This window comes from Pleuronectes platessa, chromosome 11 (genome assembly GCF_947347685.1).
Source record: "Pleuronectes platessa chromosome 11, fPlePla1.1, whole genome shotgun sequence".
In the NCBI taxonomy this organism is placed as follows: domain Eukaryota; kingdom Metazoa; phylum Chordata; class Actinopteri; order Pleuronectiformes; family Pleuronectidae; genus Pleuronectes; species Pleuronectes platessa.
In genome coordinates, this window is record NC_070636.1 from 15,590,263 (window position 1) to 15,615,546 (window position 25,284).

Here is a 25,284-nt window from a genome sequence, read left to right on the forward strand (position 1 = left end):
GTGCACAAGTGAATAACAGCACTTTTAAAGAGACCCTTACTGGAGCTGGGTGACATGTCAGGAGAAGACCCCCCCCCCCTTTGGATGAGTGGCACAGAATTATCAACATGGAAGCTGGTGTAATTATTTATTAAAATAATTATAAATCTTTTATCATCATTAATAAGCACCGGGCTAATAATCTTCCGGGACTTTATGTTGGAGCTGGAGTGCTGGGAGAGGAATGGAAGCGAGGCGTGCACACGATCTATTCCTCCCACATACAGTAAGTGGTGTGACACGGAGATTTAAAACACAAGCGCACACAAAGACACACACTAAAGACAGGGAGGCAATGCCATGTTATGACAGAAGGGAGCTGATACAACTTTAATCATATGCAAATCTTCCACCAAGTCAGCACACATCCACCGTTTCAAGTTAGTTCCCCACATTTTTTAAAACGCACAGTCATTCCCGCTCGATCTGTAGTGTGCATGCGAGTGTTCCTGGTTGCAACCAATCTGTGGAAAAAAAATACAAATACTGGACACCACAAAGGAAATCTGAAGCGACACACTGCACATATTTGCAGGAGAACAAAGTCCCGCACAAGTGATCTGACATGATGTATTTCCTATTCTACCCCTGTGCAATATTAGCGTCTCAGAGGACGTGTGTGTGTGTGATGCAACATTCAGACAAGGTAAATCTATTTTGAGATGAGGCAGACACAACATGTTCCCATCAGACATCGGAACCAAAAAGTTCCACGTAAGAAGCAGAAAAGGGAGAAGCAACTTTATCTACAAAGCTTACAATCGACACAAACCCCTTTTTTTTTGTCCCTCTAACTTTTAACAATAAAATACAAGCATGTGTTAAAGGCATCACCTTGTGCTTTGTATGACAGCCACATTGTGTCTAAATAACACAAAAATGATGCAAGACAAGTTAAAGCTCTTAGTCACTTAATATGATTGAATATTTCGTCATTGCCACATTGGAGACTTTGTTTTCTCAGTGTAACATTGACAAAACCAAAATTATGTGGAAAAAGGGTGGTTCACGTGTGGTCACTACAAAGTATAAGTAGCCATACAGTAACTGATGTCTACCAAAAATATACAATACTTTTCCATATCAAATGTAAAATAAAGGAAAAACTAAGCTTTGATGAGCTGAACAAAAATCTGTTGAGCTTCGTCAGGAGGACAGTCATTGTGTCTACAGAGACATGGAGGCATGAATATAACATAACAAAAAATGATACATTGAGATATTATTCAGTTCAGCAAAACAATAATGTTTGCTACACACAAGCAAATAAAATTAAAAAAAAGTGTCAAAAAAACAATCTGAACACACGAAATAACTACATTTTATAACATGTATATACTAAAATACGGCTTGGTAAAAGAAGTAGTGAGGTTTCTTCAGAGCCTGTCCTCTGAGCAAGTTAAAAGGCCATGGAACTCTCGGACTGTCATGCATGCCAGAGTGATAATAGGTCATTTTTTTGTTTTTCTTCAATATATAAATAATTTTCAAGATTTCAAATATACACTCCTCTAACATAGTTATATGTCTTCATACAACCAAAAATGACATGAGAAAAATAAAAACATCATACCAGCACAGACACATTGACCTGAATGACTTTTGGCACACCAGATATCCACGCTCCAGACCTTGGATATCAGCCGAGTTTGGGACAGACGACTTGATCATCTGGATATCTGGCTTTTTGACCATGGTAAGCAACAGCCTATAACAGCTGAAAAGGGCTTAGTGCAATAACAAAACAAAAAAATGTTGCAATACAGCATGCAATGGAGCAGGTATACCTGCACGGATATAAAATATCTCCTTGCCATTACACGTACTACATCAGAGAAACAACACTCGATTATAAGAATTGCTGGAAACTAATCACACAACCCCATGGGGTTCTTGACTACCTAATATTCTTTAAATGATGCATTTTTTTTTAAATACTTTCTGATAGTAGAAAAATAGCTGAACAGCCTTATTTAACATAAAATTAGGGATTTGTGTCAATAAAGAATCAAAGTATTCACTCTGAGTGGAAAGGCAGGTTTCACACTCAAGTCAAGTACCTCACGTGTTCTGGCTGTTCTACAAAAGGCCACAGGAACTCTGAAATCCCATATCATCTAAATGTCCTATATATCTATACATATATGCCTAGAAACTTCCTTGCCGCAGACACAAGACAGAACCATTGGAGTAACAGAGGTAAAGCAGTGGCAGACTGCTAGCTGGGTGGGTGAGTGGTTCTCTCCGGTGCTCTGAGGAAAGGAAGGCCGTTCCCGTTAAAGTTCTCCGGGCTTCTGGTTGCAGCTGGTGCACACGCGCACGGGGTGGTCCCAGCCACGCGACGGAACTGGCCGACGCTCCGGGGAGCAGTCGTCGCACACTCCTTGGCCACAGGCGCGGCAGTGATGCTTGGACAGTTTGGCAGTGAACTCACGTTGGCAGTTGTGGCAGGACAGGATGTCCTGGTCAGGCACCCAGTACGCAGGACGGGCAGCATCTTTCACCAGGCCTACAGGGAACACGTAACATAACATCCATACATGGTTTCAATATAAGGAAATGGTTTGCCTTTTAAATGGGCATTCGATTTGGCAGAGGTACGAACTCTCATAGTGCCCTTGCTTAGTTTAAATCTGTTAAATAAATTAACTATAGTTCCTCTCTCTACTGGTTTCCTGGAAAACTCGATGCCACACATGAACTCTCATATAAAAGTACAAATACTCCATTAGCCACTTCTTTTACACTTGGTATCTGCAGTACCTCCATGTATTTACATTAATTTACCGTATTTCAAATTCCTGACTCACATCAGTAACTTCGGCCGCTACTGACTTGAAAACACTTGCAATTATCGGTTACATTGTTTAAATTAAGCTTTTTAGATGCCACGCAATCCGTACTACTGTCTGTCATTGCGTGAAAGCTGTCTAGGCTCCAGTTACACATGAAACTCAGAAACAAGACGAGGATTTGGAAATAAGAAGGCCTAATTTGTTTTGAATCAAGTGTACCATGCTGTGGGGTATTTTTGGGATGTGTGGGATATGGAGATGTTTTCAGCAGGATATCAAGTTATCAAAAACATGTTCATCTATGCCCTTTAGCACTAAATATAGACCTACAGTACGCTTATGTAACTTTATGATGTATTTTAATAATGATATTTCGGAAAAACAAACTGTTTGAAGTTTCATTTGTAAGACACGCATGAAGCAACAACCTGAAGGTAAAATATTGCCAAAGATTCCTTGTGTGTATTTGAGTATGTATGGTGAATAATTTGAGATAAACTTATCATAGTAGCTGTTAGATACAAATGGTCTTCTAATGAAGCCCTATGAGATCAACTCATTTGTGAATATGGGCTATACAAATACTTTTTATTGATTGATTTAATCATTCAAGATTCAAGTGATTTATCCAGACGACTGACCTTTATAGGTTTTTGGCAGAAAGTCACGTAACATGAAATAAACACAGTACACACTATTGCATTTTTCAGCCTTTTAACACGTAGCATGTAAGAATAATAACAAATGAAAAGCAGATGCGTATTTTGCATTTGATCATTAAACTGATAAAACGTGATTATTTTTAAGTTGTTCTTCCGAGATTATTCAAAACGCATTATTTATGGTTACAGATCATCTGATATATCGATTCCTTGATGTCTGAGATTTGCAGTATTTATAGTGAGTAAAAAGAGACCTGTGACCTTTCTGTTAATGGTACAGGGTCTACCATGAGTTTGCCACTAGGCCCTCCTCTATTCCTTATAAGTAGGCTCGGTTGGCTTGACTCCCCCATTACAGCTTTGTGAATAATTTTTAATTTGTTATATATATAACAAATAAAAAATTATATATATATATATATATATATATATATATATATATACTCTAAATGATATTATATTATGATTTTTATAATGGGTAGGACAGAGAGTGAGCTCTGAAGGGGCGACAGAGGGAGAGTGAGGGAGGATATGCATAAATGGCCGCAGATCGAATCGTACCCGGGCCTCTGTGGTTTGAGGCGGCAGCTCTACTAGGTGAGATATATGCTGCCCCCACCTTTGTGAGGTTTAACAAGATACAAGAATTTACTGCTTTTCATTCTTGCTGTACAATTCACCTCTGCCACCAGAGGGCACCCACACTTACCCAATTAATTCCTGTTGCCTAACAACCCTCTTAAGGTTTTGTTGAGGATAACACTCACCAAGTGGGATGTCAATAGCCGTCACCACAACCCCAATGGTGTTGGTAACCGCCTCTCCAACTTTCCTGGCCAAGGTTCCACTTTCCTCCTCATCGAGCTCTGCCTCACGCCGCTCTGCGTAAAGAAAATATCCTGAATGAGGTCACAACTCCCCCGACATTAATAGCTTTACAACACACAGATGATTAAAAACAGGGAGACATTTGACATTATTGAGAGAGTGCGTACCTTCGTACGAGGCTCTCTGCTCGAAGCAGACATCACAGACTCTGACAGGGGCGAGACCCCAGCCTCTCTCAGGAACGGGCGCGGCTTTGGAAGAGCAGCCATCGCAGAAGCCCTCCCCACAGGCACGGCAGTGATGCTTGTTGTCGTTGTCCTGGAAGACTGCCTGACACTTATGGCACACCTTGTACGGGAGCAAAAATAAGAACAAAAGCTGTTGTTGTAGGGAAGAGAAACCAAACTGAGTCTATCCAAGTTCTATCTCAAACTGCTTAATCAGCGCAGAACCACAGACAGTAAACATCCCTGTGGACACTGAAGTGTTGACTTGGCTGTTGGGAGTGGGAGGGGCTGAGTGTCACTCACCAGGATGAGGGAGTTGGGTTTCCAGTAGGCCGGGGCGATCTGATCCGTCAGCCAAGAGGTGACGGCCTTAGCAGGCTTGACACTGAGCTCTGACATAGACTGGGCCACTAGGTTGACTCCATCCAGAAGACGCTGTGCTGCATTGCTATTGTCCTTTAAAAAGCCATCCGACTGCAAAATGAAGAAAGGATTTATTTAAATTAGTGAATAAATGGTTATCCATTTTTTATAAGTCCAGTTCGGTTGGTTAAATAAATAAAATAGCTCTGTTACTCTTACCCCTGGCCATACGTGCTGGATCTCAGTTCGCACAACTGTATCCACAGGGTCCTGGTTCCCATACCAGAACTGACGACTCCGATAGATCACATCACAGTTGGGACATTCAATAACATACCTGAACACACACACACATATGTACAACTCAGTCTCTGTGAAAATATATATAAATGCACACGCAATTTGAGGTATTATTTAGTCTGGGACATACAGGTTTGGCGTGAAGAGAAAATTTACATTTTATGCCAGAGTGTTATGAGAGCCTAACCCATCTCTTGTAATATTTGACCCTGCAGGTCATTCTCTGCCTACTCACCCAGACCAAGCGTATTTGGCGAGGCCCAACCATGGAGAGTCTGAGGAGGCCGAGGTCTTTGGGACAACGATGACCTCCTTTCCTCCTTCATAGCAAGCCTGTGGCGATGTGGCATACAATGATTTTAATATTAGGCTCTATGTAGGCATTGTAAATTGCATAGTCTTTGACTGAGGTCCATCTAACTGATGCAGGTGAACCTCTGTTCTTACCTTACAGGTGTAAATGCGATTATCATATTGAGCGGAATAACGACATCGATGCTTCGCCTCGTGGCCCACTCCCTCTCCTAAATGGTTCATGCTGTTTTTGCAGCCAGAACTATGGTAAAAAATGATAGGGGTGTGAATTAATGAAGAAAAATAGAGATACAAGTTTTAAAAAGACAAGTACTAACCCACAACTGAGGCACAGGCAGGAGCAGGTGAAGTATTCATCAGGAAAGAAGCAGCTGAGGGCCGTCAGCTCACCTACAATTTCCCCACTGAAGCGCTCGCTCAGTGCCTGCAGGAGAGAACCAGAAGGTAATAACATAAAACTTGCAAAATTCAAGTTCTGCTTTTGATTTGCAACCACAAGCCATTCTGACGCAAGATGGAGGTCCACTTTACACAGCCATACCTGCAGGGCTTTGAAGATGACCAAAGGGGTGCGTGGGGAGCGGGTGGCGTTGTTATCCAGGAGCTGCTCCAGTTTATTCTGCAGGCCACGGAAGTCGGTGGGGGGGTTGAGGGTCTGCGTGCCCCAGTACTGAACAGAGCTGAAGGCCTCCGGGAAACGGGAAAGCTTCCTGAAGCGCTCCGACAGCAGCCGGTCTACAGACTCAGATGACTTATCTAAACATGAAAGAAAGGTGGAAAGTATATTACAATTACATAGCAGACATTCTATCACCACATGTTTGTGCCTCATGATAGCCTTTTTTATAGTTCCTGAATATCAAGTGTCAAGAATCTTGTAGAGTCAGCAAACAGATGGAGCTAGTTATTTGTTGTGCCAGTTCTTTAAGGTTTACACCAGCGTTCCTTCAGGGATTAGCACATTTTCTACAAATTATACTTTAAATAGCAAAGCAGCCCATATCTTAATTAATTTTCATAAATGTCTACAGAGCTGCACTCTATTCTTTTTTTTTTTACTTCTGTAAGTTCTTTTATTGCAGCATTCAGTGATACTACATATCTGACAACAAGCAGAAACAATGCTCTTCAGGGGGATTTACCTAATTGAGGCAATGTGCGCGCCTCTGCAGGTTTTCACATCACTGCGACATAACTAGAAACCAGTGGCTGCATTAAAGTTAGAAAAATTCCTTTTAATTTGTGGTTAACTACAGACACGGGGTCACAGAGATGTTAAGGCTGTAGAAACTGGACTAAAACATGAAAAACTGAAATTGTCTTTCAAGTGTGTTGCAACGGTTTTTAGAATGTGTAATTTTTCACTTGTCCAAGGAGTGTTTACACATTTCAAAAGAAGTTGGAATTCCATATGCTGCCTCCAGTGCAGAAAAAGATAGAGAGAGAAACACTACAGGCTTATATTTGAGAACTCTGTAATTAACCACAGTGTTAACCTGTATTTTACTTTAAAGGCACCCCCTCTCTTCCCTTATGGTGATGAAGACCTACATTCTTGGGGATACAATCTCAATGCATTGGTCTTATTGAAACTTTTGAATTCTTTTAAAGTTTTGTGTTGTTGAGATGTTTTACCTGAGCCAAGCAACTTAGTGTGAACGGTTTCATGGAAGATAACCACCGCCGGGCCCAGGGTGGACAGCGGGACATCCAGGCCACAGCGGGCCGTCGTGGCCTTCAGCTCCTTGGTGAAATGCTTCAAGTAGGCATCCGAGGCGTCCCCGAGGAACTTGAAGAGGTCATCGTGGAGACGGTCGGTGTGGGTGCGGTAAATGATAAGGTCGGAGATAGCGAGCACCTTGAGCAAGAGACGGGTTCTCTGGCCCTGTTTTGAACTGTTTCCAAGCAGACCCTCAGTATCGATGACCACGACTTTGTGGATGGGGTCAAACGCTGCCCACACGCCCACCGTGCACGACTCCTGTGTGGGAGAGGTCTTGAACACTTCTCTCCCCATGAAGAACGTGTGGTTCAGGGTGTGAGACTTGCCCTCTCCTGTGTTACCGAAGATGGCCACCACCTTCAGGAGCTGGTCCGGGAAGCAGCTCAGGCTCTTCATGAAGGAAGCTTCATCTTTTATCTTTGGATGAACAAGATAGAAATTTACAAGTGAAAAAAAAATCACTTGAATCTACACAAAGATACAAAATATTGGGTGTTGTGATAACAACAGTTGTACAACTCACCTGCATTTCCTCATTCTCATCAACCAATAGAAAGCTGGAAACCTTCTCCAGGAGTCTGGACCTCTGGGAGTTGATCTCGTCTGCTATTTGAACAGTGGGCAGAACAGGTGTTTGGACAGAAATGACCTCTGCCGGTTTGGGGGGTGGAGGATAAGATGTGAGCTGGTGTTTCTTCTTGTTGCCTCCACTGTGGGTGCGTTTCTGGCAATCCTGGCACAGGTTGACTTTGCAATTCTGGCAGCGGACCACAGACCTGTGGCGCTTGCCATTGTCTCCATTACCTCCTTTACAGTTGTCACAGTACGGGACATGCCCGGGGACGATCTGAACCCTCTCGTGGTTCTTCAAACGCTCCTGACTGTGGAGCTCCAGCTCACAGCGAACACACTGCAGGCTTTTGCACTCATTACACTCGAAGGCGGCCTCCTCAGAGCCACCACAAGCATAACTTTCTTGACATATTAGACTGGTGTTTACTCCTTTCTCTAAAGATGAGCCATGCCCGCTCATCGTTTCCTACCAGGTAAACTTGAACACAGAGCAGTGCTTGTTGGAACAGCTTTGACAGCAGTACCAGCTATTTCCAATTGCTATTATTGCAAAATGCACCACATATAACTAATACTGGCAACTGAAGTTTCCAAAATACAAAAACCTACTTAAAACAGCTGCATATTAACAGACCTGCTGACAGTAACAACAATGGGTGCAATTTATAAAATCCCTCTTAGCATCATGAATTACAAAAACAGCTTTGATAATATAATGTAGTGCAACTAGAATAAAGTAGGCAAAAGGCGTCTCCCTAGGTAACAACAGATCAGTATTACAACTATCACCTAGCTTGTTGAAGTTAGCATTTAGCTGCCTCGTTAGCTAAAACACATCCCGTTCTATCAGATAAAAGTATAAGAGTAAAACAGACACCTGTGCAGACCGAGCGAGACGATAATCTCTCCCTGAAGAGATGAATGTGCAAACGTTGACGCTAACAACAACAGGCTAGCTAGCTAGTTGGCTAGCAAACTCACCCTCAGTAGCTAGCTAGAAAACTCGATAAATAAAGTGGCATCCGCACAGGAAGACTGAGTTCACAGCTAGCTGGTCCTGACGCCCAGATTCAAGTTTTATTACCCAGATAAAGTCTGTTATTACAAGGGCAGCGAGTCCTGGCAGAGCGCAGCCGTCCACAGCAGCAGCAGCAGCAGCAGTTAGCCTCCTTGTCTGTCAACTGAGCTGGAACAACACATCAACAAACACAGCACACGACGGCAAAGAGCTGCGAATAGCCGAGGACTCTTCAAACCGGGAGCTGAACCCGCGGGGATCCGTTTCAATGTCTTTATTCTTTTTAAAAAGTGTCACTGGGTTTGGATCCGTCCGAGCAGTGTCATTGTTTTGTTCTTCAGCCCCCTCCCTGGCAGAGCTTCTCTCTAGCTACGTTATTTTGTTGCCAGGTCAGATCAGCTGATCAGATTATTTTCAGTCACAGGGTCAGAGGAGGGTAACTGGCTGCTGCATGACGGGAAGCGTAGTCCTGCGAAGACCTGTTTGTTTTCCAGTGCATCTGCAGACATGTATTCTGAAAACTGTAGTCTTTCTATCTTTATAATTTTTCTTTTATATAATATTTAGGGCCCAAGCACTGACAAACAGTGAGGCCCTATTAAAATTGTAAGGATAATTATTATAATTTTTCAGGCAAATTAATTGGCTTTTTGAGGGCTTTAACATGCTCAAATTCTAACCAAAATTTGCAGAAAATGTGAAAGTGGTGAAAATTTACTTTTCATTTATTTTCTGTTATTTTTTTATTTACTTCCTGCGCAGAAGCGAACTGCGCAATCCTGCGAAGAACTTCCCTTGTTTTTAAAGTACATTGCCCCTATCGAATAAATAAAAGTAATATAGTATAATGAATAAATATCTGAAGCAGAAAATGGAAATACTCAAGAAAAGTACACCTCAGAATTGTTGAGCACAATATTTGAGGGTGCATACTTGTTTAATTTTCAACACAGACCAATCAAGATTTATAAAAGAAAAATGTAAATGTACTCAACAAGCTACTATCTGCAAATGTTTTAAAATAGTATAAATATCTATTTAAAAAAAAATATATAAAACTTAAGAGGAATCTCACTCTCGTGCTTATTTGTAAATGAAAACCAAGATGATCAAAGAACACCTCAATGTTACATGTTTTGGGAAATTTGCAGTGTTACAGCAGAAAAGAGGACAGCAAAGAAACATCGATAAAATGAATAAAAACAAATTGACCCTAGCCCTAACCCTTTTCCAGGGATCAATAAAGTACATCCATCTATCAATTTATATAAACAATGTAACAAAATACAGTGTGACAGGAAAGCATTTTAGAAATTGTATTGTATATTTAAATTAACTTCAAAAGTTAACATTTTATATGATATAATGCATATTTTGTGCTGCACATAGTCAGTGCCATATTAAGTCAAGAATACTTTACCCTTTGTCTTTATGATTTTTGTCAGGATTTCATATTTCTTTTATTGAAAAACTGTAAACATGATTCCACAGAAAATATATAAATGAGAAACCTTTTCTAGCTACCTCTCGTGGTGTGAGTTGTGTGATACAGTTTCTCTGGAATCACAATCATCTTGAGCAAACCTTAATTACTGTAATTAAAAAAAGTATTTTATCATAGTTGTGCCTAAATAGGACTTTCCACGTGGGTGGGTGTTTTGAAAGTAATTGTTGGAAGCATGCCTCAGCATGAGCTTTCAATCAGAGGCCAGATTTAAGCGGCTTTTGTCTTGCAAAGTAGCACTTCAAAGCAGCAGCAGGTGACCATTTGTCCCAAATCTCACGTTGTGTTTTCCCTCCATTTCCTCACTGACAGTATCCGCTACAGAAGGATCTACAGACAAAGTGTTTAGATCTACAGACACTTTTAAAACGCTGATTGAAAGAAACAGAAACTGAAGAGGAAATTGTTGTAACACTGTAGTGCATTTAATACAAAACTCACATACTCACACAAAAATATGAACAACATAGACAAAACAGAAAGAGTCAATGGGGAAAGAGCCCACTGATAATCACATTTCTTGCAGGACCCGAAGCATGGGTGTCAGTGCACAGTTTAAGTCCTTTTCTTTTAGTGCAGAATCCTCTTTTTGCAAAGAAATATAATTATCATCCGGAAAAAAGCATAGTTTGTCATGACTGAAAAGACACTGAGAACATTCAATTCACTCTTTGATTCAGAAGTATCCAAAGATCTTCCTCCAAACACAAAAAAGCTTTGAACGTTTAATTAGGCTGAGCTTTTTAGGTATAGTGCCAGTTTGCTTGTGCTGAATGGCAGCAGACACAGCACAGTCAAACACATGTTTGAGGTTGTTTTGTGTCAGAGCTGAACACTCCACGTAGTCGTGAGCTCTGATCCTGCGTGCCAGCCTTCTGGCCCGGCTGCAGTGCACTGGTTTGGTGCTCAGCTGGTGCAGATGAATAAGGACGTCCACATTGTGGCTGAGGTCGGACTGAGTTCCAACCAGGACTATAGGAGAGGTTGGGTTGCCGGCCCGGATCTGCGGGATCCATTTGGAGGTGATGTTTTCGAAGGAGACGGGGTTGACCAGGCTGAAGCAGAGGATGAAGACGTCCACATGGGCGTAGCACAGAGAACGTAGATGTCCAAACTCCTCCTGGCAATTCAAATGATGGGAGAGGAGGATAAGTGTGGTAAAACCTAAGTGGCAAATAAATCATGATGTGGATTGGAGCATGTACCTGTCCTGCTGTATCTATTAGTTTGATACGAGTTGGGAGGCCGTTCACATGAACCAAACCTGGAGGTCAAGCAGAAATAAGTATAAGAAGTATGACAAGTATTTGCTGATGGCCTTAATAGAAAAAAATAACCTTAACTTACCAGTAAAAACATCAAAAGCGGTTTGCCTGTACTCGCTGCGGTATCCATTGAAGATGTAGCTGATGATCATGCTGGTCTTCCCCACAGCTCCATCACCGACCAGCATGCAGCTCAGCTCTTCCCTCAGCTTGGTGGGTTTATCACGTCTCTGACAGGCCTCTGCCATGTTTCCCCCCTTGTTATTCCTCCATTATCCCAGCAGCTCCATGCGGCAGTGCACTGTTACTGTAAAAGATGTCTTCTACCCCCCAAGGGTCTGTTGGTGACAATAAAAGCTGGAGGACACCTCGATTTGAAAGAACAATGGCGTCCAATCAGATGAGGGGTCCCCCCCACCCAGCTCTGTGACTGTTTCCCTTTGATGCAGATTTACATGGTCACTCCCACCGAGAGGAGCTGACCACTGGTGGAGGTCAGCTCCTCTGACCTCACAAAACAGTTCAGTATCATGAAGGATACTGTGCATTTTCTTTATAGGCCCAACATTCACAGCCTACATTGACAGTGTGTAAGTGTATAAATGTAACTTTACATGAATAAACCACAAATGAGAGCTGAAAGTGTGGTTTTCTTAAAAATATATATCCCACATTAGGATTTTGTATGAAGAAATGATTCCGCCTGGAGCCCAAATAATATAATCTCACGAAGTAGAGCCCAGTTTAGCAATCTTTGGGAATTTCCAATGTTTACAATATTGTTATAGGCAATATGGCCAAGACTGTTTTTTGCTACTGAGTGAAGTTGTTTTAAACCATTTAAACGTTATGAGCAGAGAATGACAAACCTAAGGTAGATCAAGTATGTGTTGTACCTCCTCACTGGGCTTACACAATTTGAAAGAATCCTATCAGTTTGAATTATTTTATTTCGTTCATTTCAGTGAAAACCATAAAACAAAACATAAAAACATCATTTATTTCACTATAAATTTTACTTTTGTTGTATTTATATTATTATATTTATTTAATTGTGACCATCGTTGATATTGTTTTATTGCCCAACACTATTCAGACCTGCACGGAATTAAGTCACATTTGTATGCAGTGCCGCAGTTGACCAGTAGATGAGAGTGTTGCTCCAGCATCTACATTTGCAGGTTTGTTTCCACCTTGTGCTTCATCCGGTCCCTGCTCCAAGTTTCTTTTTGTGCACGTTTGATGAGTGAAACAGGCAGGAAGTGGTCGAGACGTCACTGTAGTTCAGACACAAAGTCAGTTTCCAGTTTTCTGGTTCATGCTCCATAAGCTTCACATTTAATTAACTTATTGTCACAGAAATATTAGATTTTTCCATACATGGTTGCCACGTGTTGAGCACATAAAGTGCAGCTCTACTCTCCTGGGTAAAAGGGCAAAGGGCACAGCTGAGGGGGGCATTGTTAGGCTGTCACCAGCAGAAACTTCATGTGCCATGTTTCATCCTGTCTCTGTCAGGGTGACCGGGTTCATAAATACACAACTAACACTCGTTTATCTGTGCAATTTCAATATCTTCTCTATGCAGTCATGTTTACACTATATATGTATCCTATTTACATTGTAATTATAGTTTACATTATTGCTGTTTTTTAATCATGTTTAATATTTACATCCCATATTTACTTGTGTATTACATTTTACTAATGTTTTGCTTTCCTATTCCCTACTGTAGGACTGTAAGGGTTATTTATCTTATTTAGTCTCATCCCATCTTTTCAGACAGATTGCACTGCAATGCCACTGTTAGGAGCACTAAGAACTAAAGCAATATAGTTATATAAATAATAGCAGCATCAAAAGACAAAGTTTTGATCCAAGTTCCAACACCTCATGTTGTACTGTCTCTTTTAATGAAATAGTTTCAGATGCACATCTCCAGGATTCATGTTTAGTGTTAAGAAATGTGCAAGTGACGATGCTGGAGGTGATAATTGTTTGTGATCGAGCCTTCACACCTTCATCACAGTGTGTTTCTCCCAGGCCATGTCTCCTATGAAGAGGGCCCCACATTGTGATAATGGCCATGCTCTTCCTTTGTGTATTTTCCTTTTATCAAAATGGTCTGCTTATAATATGTTGAGGCATCGTGAAGGATTTTGTTATTATTTGTCCAAATTCAATAACTCACATTGTCCCAGCTGTGGTACAGAAGAATTGTTCAAGCGTCTTAAGAAGTGCTTTTAGAGAGTGGGAAACATTTGCTGGTGAAAACTCAGCTTTAAACAAAGTGTTGGTCCTTATCTGTCTGAGCCTGCAGGAAACTCTGCGAGCATTGTGTTGTAAGGTCCCTGCTTCCTGTTTGCCGTTATTTCTCACTCACTCCTTCTCTTCTCCTCTTTCTCCTCTTTCTCCTCTTCTCCTCCCTCCTTTTTTCCCACCACCTGCAGTGTGAGTGATAGAATTTATTCCCCATCGTAGGGGGGGGGGGGGCGGACAACATCTGGTCCCCACCGCCCTACCCTACCCACAAACACACGTCGTGTTGCCAGCTCTGCTCCCATGCTGCACCTCTGACAGCTGTGAGTCACAATGCTGTTCCTTAATCCAAGGTAAATTTCAAACACAGGAAACGGTCTCTAAATATCTCAACACGCAGCGATTCTTTTTCCTGAAACAGCTTCTTTTATCAGCAAAGATCAAGCAGCAAACTTCTCTTCTGTGACACAAATGAAGATACCGGCATTGAAAGCAAATGCTTTTAACTTGTCTGCATGTACCTCAACTTGTGCAGCAGATGTCAGGGCCGCGACGACGACTTTAATTGTGGCACGGTGCCTACAGTAGATCAGGATGTGTATCTCGTACTGTAAACATGTTTTGGGCCTGCATTCTCACGCTCTCCCTCTTTGCATGACTAGACATGCAGAAATGCATCCTGACATAGATTTATAGAGGTAATCTGCTTAGTAAGGGTCTCTCCATGTGTACAGATTAGGAGACCCCCCAATGTACCAACAAAGAAATCACCCCACTCATCTGGACTGACTCCTGCAAATTTATGCAAAGATGCACTATGGTAAACTCAAACATCGCAGCCCCCCCGTGTCTCCCTGAAGCACTGCTCTGCTTGTTAGAAAGAAAATATGCAGCAGCCGACTGAAGTTTCAGGCTCATGTCTAATCTGACAACAATAGACAAATCTGTCAGATAGGTGTTAAAAGATTATGCTCCTCCCTAAGCCAGCAATCAGCAAGGCACACTGCAGACAGGCCACAAAACAAGTGGCTGACGCAGGGATGAGGCGATAAACATCCATTTGCATAACATTTCCTGCATAATGTCCCTTTAAGTAGATACTGCAGAGGCTCTTAAGTGGTGCGGATTAGACTGGGTTCGGCTGCAGTGTGATGAACTGAGACCCCACATAATGGAAGAGCTCTCCGTCTCCTTTAGTTCCTAGATGTTACTTGAGTGTCATGGCAGGGTCACGCTGGGTCACTTGCTGTTCATACAGTATACTGAACATAATCTTTCCGACACTGTTTGGAACCCGGGGTCAGAGGTTCTGACCTGCTTGCCTGATTTTGGCACAAATCATAGACAACGATGGATTAACTCGAAGCCTTGTGTTCATCGATGCCGTTCTGCTGATGCCCTTGAGGCACAGAATAACATTTTAACCTCCTTATTTATTGGGCACATGTGCCACAAAATATTGTCCACATTTAAATGTACAATATGTGACTTAAGCCTCTAGTGGTCACCTAGTTTGATGATGTTGTGAAGTAGAGTGGAATCATGGGAGTTGTTGTCTTCCCCAACATTTCTTTTCACACAATCTTCTTGGGTTTATTTATTAGGAGAGCTTCAGTGACAGAGCTTGTTGCACTGAACAATCGTGATCCTTACACATGACTAATACAAACAGCAGAAGGAGAAATAAGCTGACTGGCTAACTGGCTAGTAGCGGCTAACTGGCTAGCAGTGGGTTTTTCCTTTGTCTTATGTTGTTTGAAATGTGTGTTTTAAGTCCTTTAATTTCTTTAGCAGAAGCAGATATGACGAAATTAAATATTGACCCTAAATAAAATTGGGGCGATAATGAGAATTTGGATAATGTTAGTACACAAGTCCACATAATATAAAACATAGGTCTAGTGAATTTTGGACACATAATTTAGGAAATGTTACATATTTATTCTTTAACAATTTCACATTGTAGACTCTTGTAGTACATGTGTACAGCAAAGATAGCGGATCTGAGGCTGTAGCATTAATAAAACACCCACAACTACCAATAGTTGTGTAGGTCGAGTCAGGGGATCATCCTCCGAGGAACATGAATGCCTGTATCTGGTTTCATAGCAATCCCTCCAATATCTGTTTAGCTTTTTCAGTCCGGGACTCGATTCCTGTTCACCCTCATGATACTCACTTTACAGAGAGAACTAGCTTGTGTTGTGGGATTTTGCCATGAGAGGGTCATACCATGTAGCTCTCCGATTCATTAGTGCCAGGATACAGCCTCTTCCCGGGTCAACTCGAATTCTAGCACCTAATGGTCACTGCACCAAGTGATTCATGGGAATTCAGATCTGTGGCTCACCCCCCACCCCTCTGCCCTACCTCTTATCGGACCCCTGTTGTTCACATTCTTGACTTGTAGCCAGCGCTTATTGCAGGAAAGCATAAACTGAGACTGTGAATACATTGTGACTGTGTGAATCAGGATATGCTTCCTTGCCTTTTTTTTTAATTTTGTTTTGATCGGTGCATTTGCAGTTAATCTGAATTAATTTCATAACCGGTATAGAATCGTTTGGATCTGAAACAGCTTAGGGTAAATCAGCCTGTCCCAGTTTTTAAGTAAAGCCTGAGTGTTTTGGGTCGTTGTTGGTCATCAAGCATCTCCGTCAGTTCATTTACTACTGCTCCATTAAACCCTGGCAGGGGTCCAGGAGCGGCGCGCTAATCTCCCCATACCCTCCGATGCGCGTCGCAGGAGGTCAGTCCTTCTTGTGGGATCCACGTCACCCTCGCTCCAAAACTGTCGGACAGGAACTCTTCAGTGGATCTGCTTGGTGCTGAGAACAGGAATTCACATTTGAATTTATAATTGTCTGATTTAACCATAGACTTACGACACATTTAACAGCCAATAAATAATTTGTATTATTTGATAATTATTACTATGATTAAAAAGCACCTTATTGTCAATTGGCTTGTTTTGTTATTTTGCATATGAAGTAACAGAATGTAGCTGTATGACAATGAAATTGTAATAACAAAATATGTTGAGTGTTTTTTGCTTAATAGTGATAAAAAAGATATTTATATATAGCATTGACATGAACAAAATGATATTCAGGCGATTGCATCAAACTTAATTTGTTTTTAGGGAATAATTTGAGACAATTTTAGTTAGAGGAAAATTAATACTACTCTCACGTAGATTGTAAATAAAGATGAAGAACACATCTCCTCCTCCTCTGTTTATACAAAATTAAGCACAAGTATCCTGGGATATTGCTGCTACCATCTTGCACTGGTGAAGTCTTTTGGAGTCTATGCAGGAAACCAAATTTACCAGAAGAATTAACAACTGAACCTACATCAGTGTGATAAAAACGACCTAAAATGACAAAAACCCTCTTTGAGAAAACGTTTGCCTTTATTTTTCAGCCAGCCACCAGGGGGCGATTGAGATGTTTAGGCTTCACTTTCTTTTTTTGGAGCCATCATTTCGTCCATCTTTATATACAGTTGGTTTTTACTGTAAATACGATGTGACAGCCTGGGGCAAGTGGGGTTACTATACGATAAAGAATGGAAATTGGGAAATAACTAGCGTGTCTTTGTCTGAGGATCTAAAAATAAACCACCTATTTGCAGGACTAAAGCATAACAGACTTGTTATATCCTCTGGTTTAATCTAAACTTCTTCAGCTTCGTTACTGTACAAGAACGACATGGTTATCTATCTTATCCTCTAGCTCTCAACAAAAGGAGAAAAAAATAATCTTTTGTCAATAACCTTACAATGATCACAGTTAAATTAAACAACTGAATAATAATCAGCAAATTAACAACAGTGGAATCCAGATCAATAAAGTAGGCTTAATAATAAAACAATTAAAATATGAAGTGTGAAAGTCATCTTGCAAAGCTCAATTCCCACAGAAGATCAATTGTTAGGGAACCTATTGTTTAAGATGTTATGGGTGAATTTGTGTATATTTCCATATCTAACATAGTGTCACCTGCATGACTATGTTTGCAATAATAACATCACTGAATCTGTGTTTAAGTTTTCTGTGGAGCTCAAGAGCAGGGCATGGTAAACTCAAACACCTTTTATCACCAGGACCGTCACGTGTGGCTGATGAAGTCTCGAATTTCACAGGTTTGTTACACACTAGAGTTTATGACCCAAAAATCTGATGTCCGTTGTTTCTAAGTGGATCAGTGTGCGATCGCACAGATAATAGGTTAAATTAGATTTGCATGAAAAATACAACAAATAACAAGAACTGTAGAAGCTGTTAAAGACATAATAATATTCCCGTGGAGACATCAGAAACTCAACATCTGAATGTTTGATCCGTGGCATTACAGGGAGCTGATAACAATATCTACAGGCATCTCACCCTTTGGCCTTTGAAGCATCTGTGTTTTCTTCTCATTTTAGTTTCAATTGGCTCCACATCAATCCACAGCAGCTTATGTAGTCGCAGAGCACGATTAGAATCTCTTCAAACAGGAAACTCTCTCGCAATTGGCTGATTAACATGAGAACCTGATCTTTTCAAAGGGATAAAACTATCCAAACAAGCACAAAACATCATTCCACAACATTTGACTCATGCTGGCTGTTAAAGATGTTGTCTTGAATTTGTTTGTTGACCAACATTTTAGAGGAACGCCTACAGAGTCATGTCGATGCGATTGTTGATTAATGGATTATGGAGCCTGATTGAAACAGAGAAGTCCCAGAGAAAGGGAGTGGGTAGATAAAAAACTGTTTCTGGTAAATTGCATCAGTGGTGATGAGAAGGCTCCTCTGAAGACCGCAGCTTTGTTAGTGAGTTGCCGTCACAATGCCTGTGCAGCTGCTCGATTGTGGGCCGCAATAAAACGTCATTGATATTGAACCTCTGTGAGTGTGTGGGAAACAGAGCTGGCTTTCCTGTTCCTTGAGAGAAAACACTCCAGAGAAAAATGGCAGGAAACCTCCAGGGTCTTTTGATTCAGGCTAAGAAAGTCAATCAGAGTACCTGAGAGCCTGGAGTTCCCATGGTGTCAAGTAAGAAAAGGACTCACGGAGCAGAAGGTCTTGTTATGATTTTGCATTCCCTGCCGGGTGGGATACAGCACAAGGATACACACAATGCTAGTCAGCTGCAGCTTTTGGATTGTTCAAGTATGCCCAATTTTAACGTCTAAGTTGTGTGTGCTGTTCTAATGTAGCTCGTTTCTGCCAACAGGGGGGGCTGGAGCCATATCCATCATCCGCATTACCTCCCCTCAGGCCCAGATTCCACTGAGAGCAGATGACAGAGGCCAAAGGTCCATATTATCACAAAAAATAAAATAATCGGTGAGTGAAATTAATCATCTTAAAGGTCCAGTGTGCAGGATTTACTGGGATCTATTATCAGAAATGGACTATAATATTCGTAATGATATTTTTAATCAGTGTTTAATCACTTGGAACAAAGGGCCGTTGTTTTTTTGTTACCTTAGAATGAGCCCTTTATATTTAGACCGGTGTCTACATAGCCCTCCACATCAGAACACCATGTTTCTACAGTAGCCCATAGCAGACAAACCAAACACTGGGTCTAGAGAGGACCTTTTGACTTTTTATGTTACCTGAAGACCAATGAACATTCTCCTATACACTTAGAATGGGAGGGGGAGGTTGGAGGTGTTCAGTTATTTACAGCAAGCAACCTAACCACTAGATGCCACTAAATCCTACACACTGAACCATTAACCTCAATGCTCTAATGGGTTAAAAACTGGAACACCGAGTTCCCTCTAGTAGCCCAGTAAACATGCTTGTTTTGATCACCTTCACACCTGGTGACTTTTCCTGATTTAGCTCAAAACCATGATTTGAAACAGATTTTTTTGGTCTGCCACAGAAAACCACGCTTCAATACTTTTCTTCTGAGACGCTCCAGACTCAAACATGATCAAATACGACTTTCAAAGGACCTCTGGAGCTCAGAGAGTTACATGTACACAATGTACATTAATGTACTTGGATCGGATATTATATACATGTGTAGTACATATGTACATATGTAGTACAAGTACTAGATACATTTGTTGATTATTATCTCACATATATCCATCCATAATGGTACTTGTTTTTAAAACAAATTACTGTATTGTTTCACATCCTTAAAATTGCAAGCAGAATTAGTGGCTGAGGAAAATATTTCCACTTATATAATTTTTCACACTTTTAATGTGGTCAGACATTAAGATATTTAAAGTAAAAAACTGACGTTGGAATTATTATTTCTAGATGTACTGCATGTCGGTCGGTGTGAACCCAAATAATGAGAAAAAACACACCATAATAACACCCACCTCTTCTTGTTCCAGTTTGGTTTCATGACGTCCCAGTTGCTCACCGCCGTTCACTCTCATGTGTTCAGCAGCTGTCTATGTCTCACGCCAGTTCTGTTGTGGGCCTGAGGGGGGGGGGGGGGTATTGTGCAATGATTTTATGTGTTCAAAAAAACACAGGGAAAAGTATTGACATTTACTAAGTGATCAGTACATATGTTAAAGATGTACTCAGTGAGCCGTCCAATCATTGTGCTACACAAACTCAGTGTGTTGTTTTTTACCATAACAAGCACCCGCTCCTCTCAGCACAGTGTGATTACAACACACTGCCACCGATACCCTTAACACCACACACACACACACCCTGCCCCCAGTGTAGCAGTGCGGCTGAGCTACTGTGTTTGACTGTTTACCTTTGATTTATACATGTGACACAGGAGGAATTTCAAATGGACTAAAATCAACATGCATTTCTTGTGGCTTGTTGGCTAAACTGAAAGAGGTGAATGACACACAGTAGATTAACAAAATGGACCTAAACGTGTTTAGTGATGTTGAAAAATGGTTAAAATCCTCAGGTGTTGCCACTGGCACTGACACCTGCTTCCCCCGACTGTCACAAAGTTAACACCACAACAGGTTGATTTGGCTCAACAACATGTGATAATCATGTAGCCAACACGAAAAAGGCGCTCGCCCTGTCCACACCATGTCAACACTCCTTCCACCGTCACCACTGTCAAATCTAATATGATTTTAATTAAAGGTTTGGTTCATATTGTGTCAAATATTAATTTCAAACAACACAACAGACGCCTGGGAAGATTTCAACACCCAGGATAAATCTGTCACAACAGGAAGATCCTCCAGGGTGTGACGACTCTTCAGCAAACAAAGCAGTAGCATGCAACCGGGAATTCCCGTCTTATTAGTGTATGTCACACCGTATGATACGTGGCTACTAATAATTTCCATGACGACAACATACAATCAGGTCATGTAATACATAGAATACATTTATCAATATACCATCAGTGTTTGCTCTTTTTTGTGTGCTTTTTGCATGTATCATAACAGTTTTTTTTAGGTAAACTTTGTTTATATCATGAATTCCTATTATCTGCAAGACTCAAAGTAATAGGTTTATGCTTACAAGTAGGTATTGATAATTTATTCCCGACATAACCATTAATTTCTGCATCACAAATTATAGCCTTAACTAAATATAAACTGTTACTTTGTAAATGTCATTGTAATTTTCATCCATGCATTCAAAGTTGGGCTGGTAAGGACGTTCTCCAATCTCATTTAAATTTAGTTACAGCAAAGGTTTTAATTGAGCACAGTGTTAGAACCCTGCCAACTCTTCTTGCCTCCACTGCAAGTCACTTCACAACCCGCCTCCACCCTGCACCTCCTTTTCATCCTGAAACCAACCTAACCATTGTCATGTGTTGACACTGGTCCCTTATCTGTTCTGTGCCGGGGTCTTTCAGCTGCTGCTCCCCCTGCCTCACTTTCCATGAAGGCTCGTGGAAGGGCAGGTAGGTTCCAGAGCAGTTAGCTGTACAGCCCATATTCACATTATTTGTCTCATAGAGCTTAGAAAGGTGCGACATCCTCTCTTAACCTACAAGAGTAAGGACAAACTACCCCAAAAGGCACATGTGAGGGACCTCTCTCCCCAGGACTGACAGAAGTGCAATAGATGCCGTGAAATCAAATACATTTTGGCGAACTGGGTCCTGACTGAAGTGGAATGAAAGAATCCCTGAGCTGCAGTAGTCTCAGCATGATGAACTTTGCCAGCGAACAGGGGGTTGGATTGTTTTAGATTTTTTTTTTGTTGCCTTTTGGGCTCCTGTGATGATAATCAACTTACATCCTTACTTACTTCTGTCGGGTGGTTTACATAGAGAAGTTAAACTGAACCTGCACCTGGCTTGTTAATGACAGTTACAAATGTCTCTCTGATGCCACTACTTGATAACTACTGCACCTTCAGGCTTTACATTAAATGACCCTCGAGTTTGTAGCGTTTCAAGTTGGTGGAGGTGAAAATAGTTCACCCACAGATGATCTCACAAGAGCCTGACACCCCTCCACCAGGCCGGGGCAGCTGCGGTGGGTTGGAGTGTAAATGAGATAAGGGAAATGAAATTAAGAGCAGCCAAAGTGTCATTCCTCAGGGATAGAAGATGTAAATGAAGCAGGAGGCAGCTCTCTGGCCGGAGCTGTAATTTTGAGAGGCCTGGTTTCAGCTCCGAACAGATTGAATTAAAAGATCCAGTGGACGTGAGTCATGTTTCTGTTTGGACGAGAAGAAACAGTTTTCACATTAGCCACAGTTGATGAATGAATTGATTAAAGAATAGTGTTTATCATTTAAGATGATGGATGAGTCAGAGCTGTATGGTTTCCCTTCGTCATCGCTGAAACAAGACGAGCATCTCATGTCTCAGCGAGAAACCAGATTCAGTCTTTTGATCTGACTCCTTTGAAACCTGTTCCTTTAATAAAATATAAAACATCTGGAGCTTTACTTTCAGTTTCTGCTTCGTGGATTGATAGAGGCTTGAAAGAAAGAAAGCATGTGCTTTACGGCCAAATCTTTAGCCATTGTTTGTGCCTCATTAATGAGCAGTGTAAGTGGCCTCCATGACCGCACAGCACTCATGTCCACAGAGAGGGGTGAGGTGACCCTCTGCGGACGGAGCTGATCCCTCTCTCTGAGGGGGCTTTAGGGCTTTAAAGTGGATGGCCTCCATCAGCGGCCCAATCACTTTCTCTTTAACACACTTCCAGGGTAACCTTCAGCCCCGCACTGGCCGAGCCACGGTCAAGGGTCAGGGTTCGGGCCGGGTGCGCATTAGCATGCAGGTGCGTGGGGGCTTCGAAATGCATTAGCAGCATTATTGTTTCTGGAGTGTATGGCCACTGCTTTGGGTGCTGGTAGGGCAATCCCACATCCTGAGGACATGACCTCCGCCCCCACTTTGCGGCATGTAGTGTGTGTTCCTCATAATCTGTGTCCCTGTTGAGAAGATAATGACTGACATCTTTTCCTGGAGTGCAAGGGACCTCAGGAGCGGTATTGATATTGATTAGGGGTTCAAAGTGCACAGGGATCACAGTCTATCCATGTCTATGTGTTGTTAGCAAACATAATGAGATTTTATATTAGATTTCACATGGTTTCGACATATGATTTTGGACGGGTTTTATAGCATATTTGGTGAGGATGCACAAAAAATTTGACCGAATCAGACACATGCGTTGTGAGAAAGTGTCTTCTTTCTTGGTAGACCCAGGGGTCTCATACCCTCTCTGCATCCCCCACAAGGATCCCAACAGTGAGGTAAGGGGCATGTATTGATTGACTTGCCTTTATTGTTAGAGCCCTAATGAGAGGTGCCAGAGTGAGATGTAAATCATAAAGAGTTCCCTCAAAATAGATGAAGAGATAAATGCTAATAGCAACCCCATTAACACATGAGAAGAGGCTTTATATAGAGCAGCAGATGGGGTTTCCTCCACACCGTGGGACTTTTGACTTTGTTTGACAACGTTTAGCAAGGCCCTGAATTTGTGTCTTTATATCTCGTTGAATTATACCGATAATATGAGCTTTGGTGTTGTTGGTATGTGACGGTGAAGTATGGGGGCAGAATAAAGGCCGACTAAATGAACAGAAGATCTATTAAACTACCTAAAAATATAAATGCTCCGTATTTATATAGGATCTCACTTCCCCCGAACTATATGCAAATATACAAGTTAATCTTTTCCGCTCACAAAGATGCAATGCATGGTGGGAAGGAGCAAGTTGAAGAAGAAGAAATCAGAATAACCCACAGACGGCGCACTCAGGGCAGAGCAAATCGCTTCTGTTGCTGTTGCCTGTTGCTTCAGTTTTGAATGACGGCATGTTCACATATTTCAAATTGCATAGGACGTCAGCTGAGGAGGAGGTTCTTCATCGTGGCCAAGACATTTAAAAGAATGTGGATACATGTGGCCCACACCACCTCCGAATGTGGTCTGGCATGATCGGTTCCCTGTTCGATCTCGGGGCCGTCCACTTGTGATTAAACCACAAAAAAACCACGTTAATACCAAGTGTGCACAGGGTCTATGTGCAGAACTTTCTCTGTCATATATCAAAAATAGCCATCAGGAGAAGTCTTCACCTCTGTCTGTTAGTCTGTTGTTGGTTTCTATGTAAGCAGGATTACACAAAAGCTACTGGACAGATTTCAACGAAACGTGAAGGAAGGATGTGGATTGGATCAGGAAAGAAACCATTCAACTTTGGTGCATATCCAGATCAGAGGTTGGATCCAGAAATAGTTTTTCACTGTCTTTGAGATTGCGAGATATGACGTTTTTTTTCTTCTTTTGTGCACAGGAAATTAGTCGCAGCTTGATTGAATTAAGGAAGGACTGTTGATATGTGCTCTCCTAAGTGCTATTGTACTTTATTGATAATTCAACGTCAGCAGTTCAAAATGAAAGGAGAGGACAGATGACAGGTTGTGGACTGGGAAGCAGAAAGCACACCGAGTTCTGAGTCATCAAAATACCCGAGTGTTTGTGACGCCACTTTACCACATGTTACCTTTCTGTGTTGCAAGAGGCCACAGACTTCCAACCTTGTTGTTGACTCACTGCTGGTTTGTCTTCTGCCTGTGAGTAAAGAACCTCTGGAAACTGTTCTGTTAAGTTGTATCATGACAGGTTACAGCTCTTTGTGTGTCCCTCCGCATTACATGCTCTGCACATGTGAACTGTTTGTTCCTCCACCTCTCTGCTGCTCAAACAGCTCCCACATACCTTTGACCCAGTTTTCAGCGGGTTTCTAGGAAAATAGAGCACAGAGCTGTACAGCAAAAAGAAAAGTGGGCTTGTTTATCCACTGAGGAAACGCATGTGCGCATGTTATTGCCATGTGATCAGAGTTCAGGCGGCGAAAAGAAATGCTATCTGCACCCCCACCTCCCAGCCATAAGCCCCTATAGACTCTGTAGAGCTGGCAGTCCTCCAAGGCCTCTGGTTTCCTCTACAGTCAGCACACAAAGCAAGGATT

General features: G+C 41.7%; 2 protein-coding genes across 2 annotated transcripts; both read right to left on the reverse strand.

The window, feature by feature from the left end:
- Window positions 1–342: 342 nt before the first annotated feature.
- LOC128450927 (zinc finger FYVE domain-containing protein 1) lies at window positions 343–9,240 on the reverse strand. The gene is made up of 11 exons (XM_053434688.1): window positions 7,776–9,240; window positions 7,165–7,669; window positions 6,071–6,285; window positions 5,847–5,953; window positions 5,662–5,770; window positions 5,450–5,547; window positions 5,134–5,251; window positions 4,855–5,025; window positions 4,492–4,672; window positions 4,264–4,377; window positions 343–2,548 (listed from the first exon to the last, which is right to left on the reverse strand). Exons 1-11 carry the CDS (start codon window positions 8,283–8,285, stop codon window positions 2,316–2,318), a joined length of 2,361 nt encoding a protein of 786 aa, XP_053290663.1. The 5' UTR covers window positions 8,286–9,240; the 3' UTR covers window positions 343–2,315.
- Window positions 9,241–10,818: 1,578 nt separating this feature from the next.
- On the reverse strand, window positions 10,819–20,514 carry LOC128451497 (rho-related GTP-binding protein RhoV). The gene is made up of 5 exons (XM_053435360.1): window positions 20,480–20,514; window positions 20,217–20,320; window positions 11,695–16,699; window positions 11,553–11,611; window positions 10,819–11,467 (listed from the first exon to the last, which is right to left on the reverse strand). The coding sequence occupies exons 3-5, from the start codon at window positions 11,858–11,860 to the stop codon at window positions 11,024–11,026; spliced, it is 669 nt and encodes a 222-aa protein (XP_053291335.1). The 5' UTR covers window positions 11,861–16,699; window positions 20,217–20,320; window positions 20,480–20,514; the 3' UTR covers window positions 10,819–11,023.
- Between the last annotated feature and the right edge of the window lie 4,770 nt (window positions 20,515–25,284).

Coding starts and splice junctions, on each gene's coding strand:
- LOC128450927 (XM_053434688.1), bottom strand. CDS start 8,285: ATGAGCGGGCATGGCTCATCTTTAGAGAAAGGAGTAAACACCAGTCTA. Junction 5,954..6,070: donor TCATCTTCAAAGCCCTGCAG/GTATGGCTGTGT, acceptor TCTCTCCTGCAG/GCACTGAGCGAGCGCTTCAG. Junction 4,673..4,854: donor AACCCAACTCCCTCATCCTG/GTGAGTGACACT, acceptor CTCCCGTACAAG/GTGTGCCATAAGTGTCAGGC.
- LOC128451497 (XM_053435360.1), bottom strand. CDS start 11,860: ATGGCAGAGGCCTGTCAGAGACGTGATAAACCCACCAAGCTGAGGGAA. Junction 11,612..11,694: donor CGCTTTTGATGTTTTTACTG/GTAAGTTAAGGT, acceptor CTTGACCTCCAG/GTTTGGTTCATGTGAACGGC. Junction 11,468..11,552: donor TAATAGATACAGCAGGACAG/GTACATGCTCCA, acceptor TTGAATTGCCAG/GAGGAGTTTGGACATCTACG.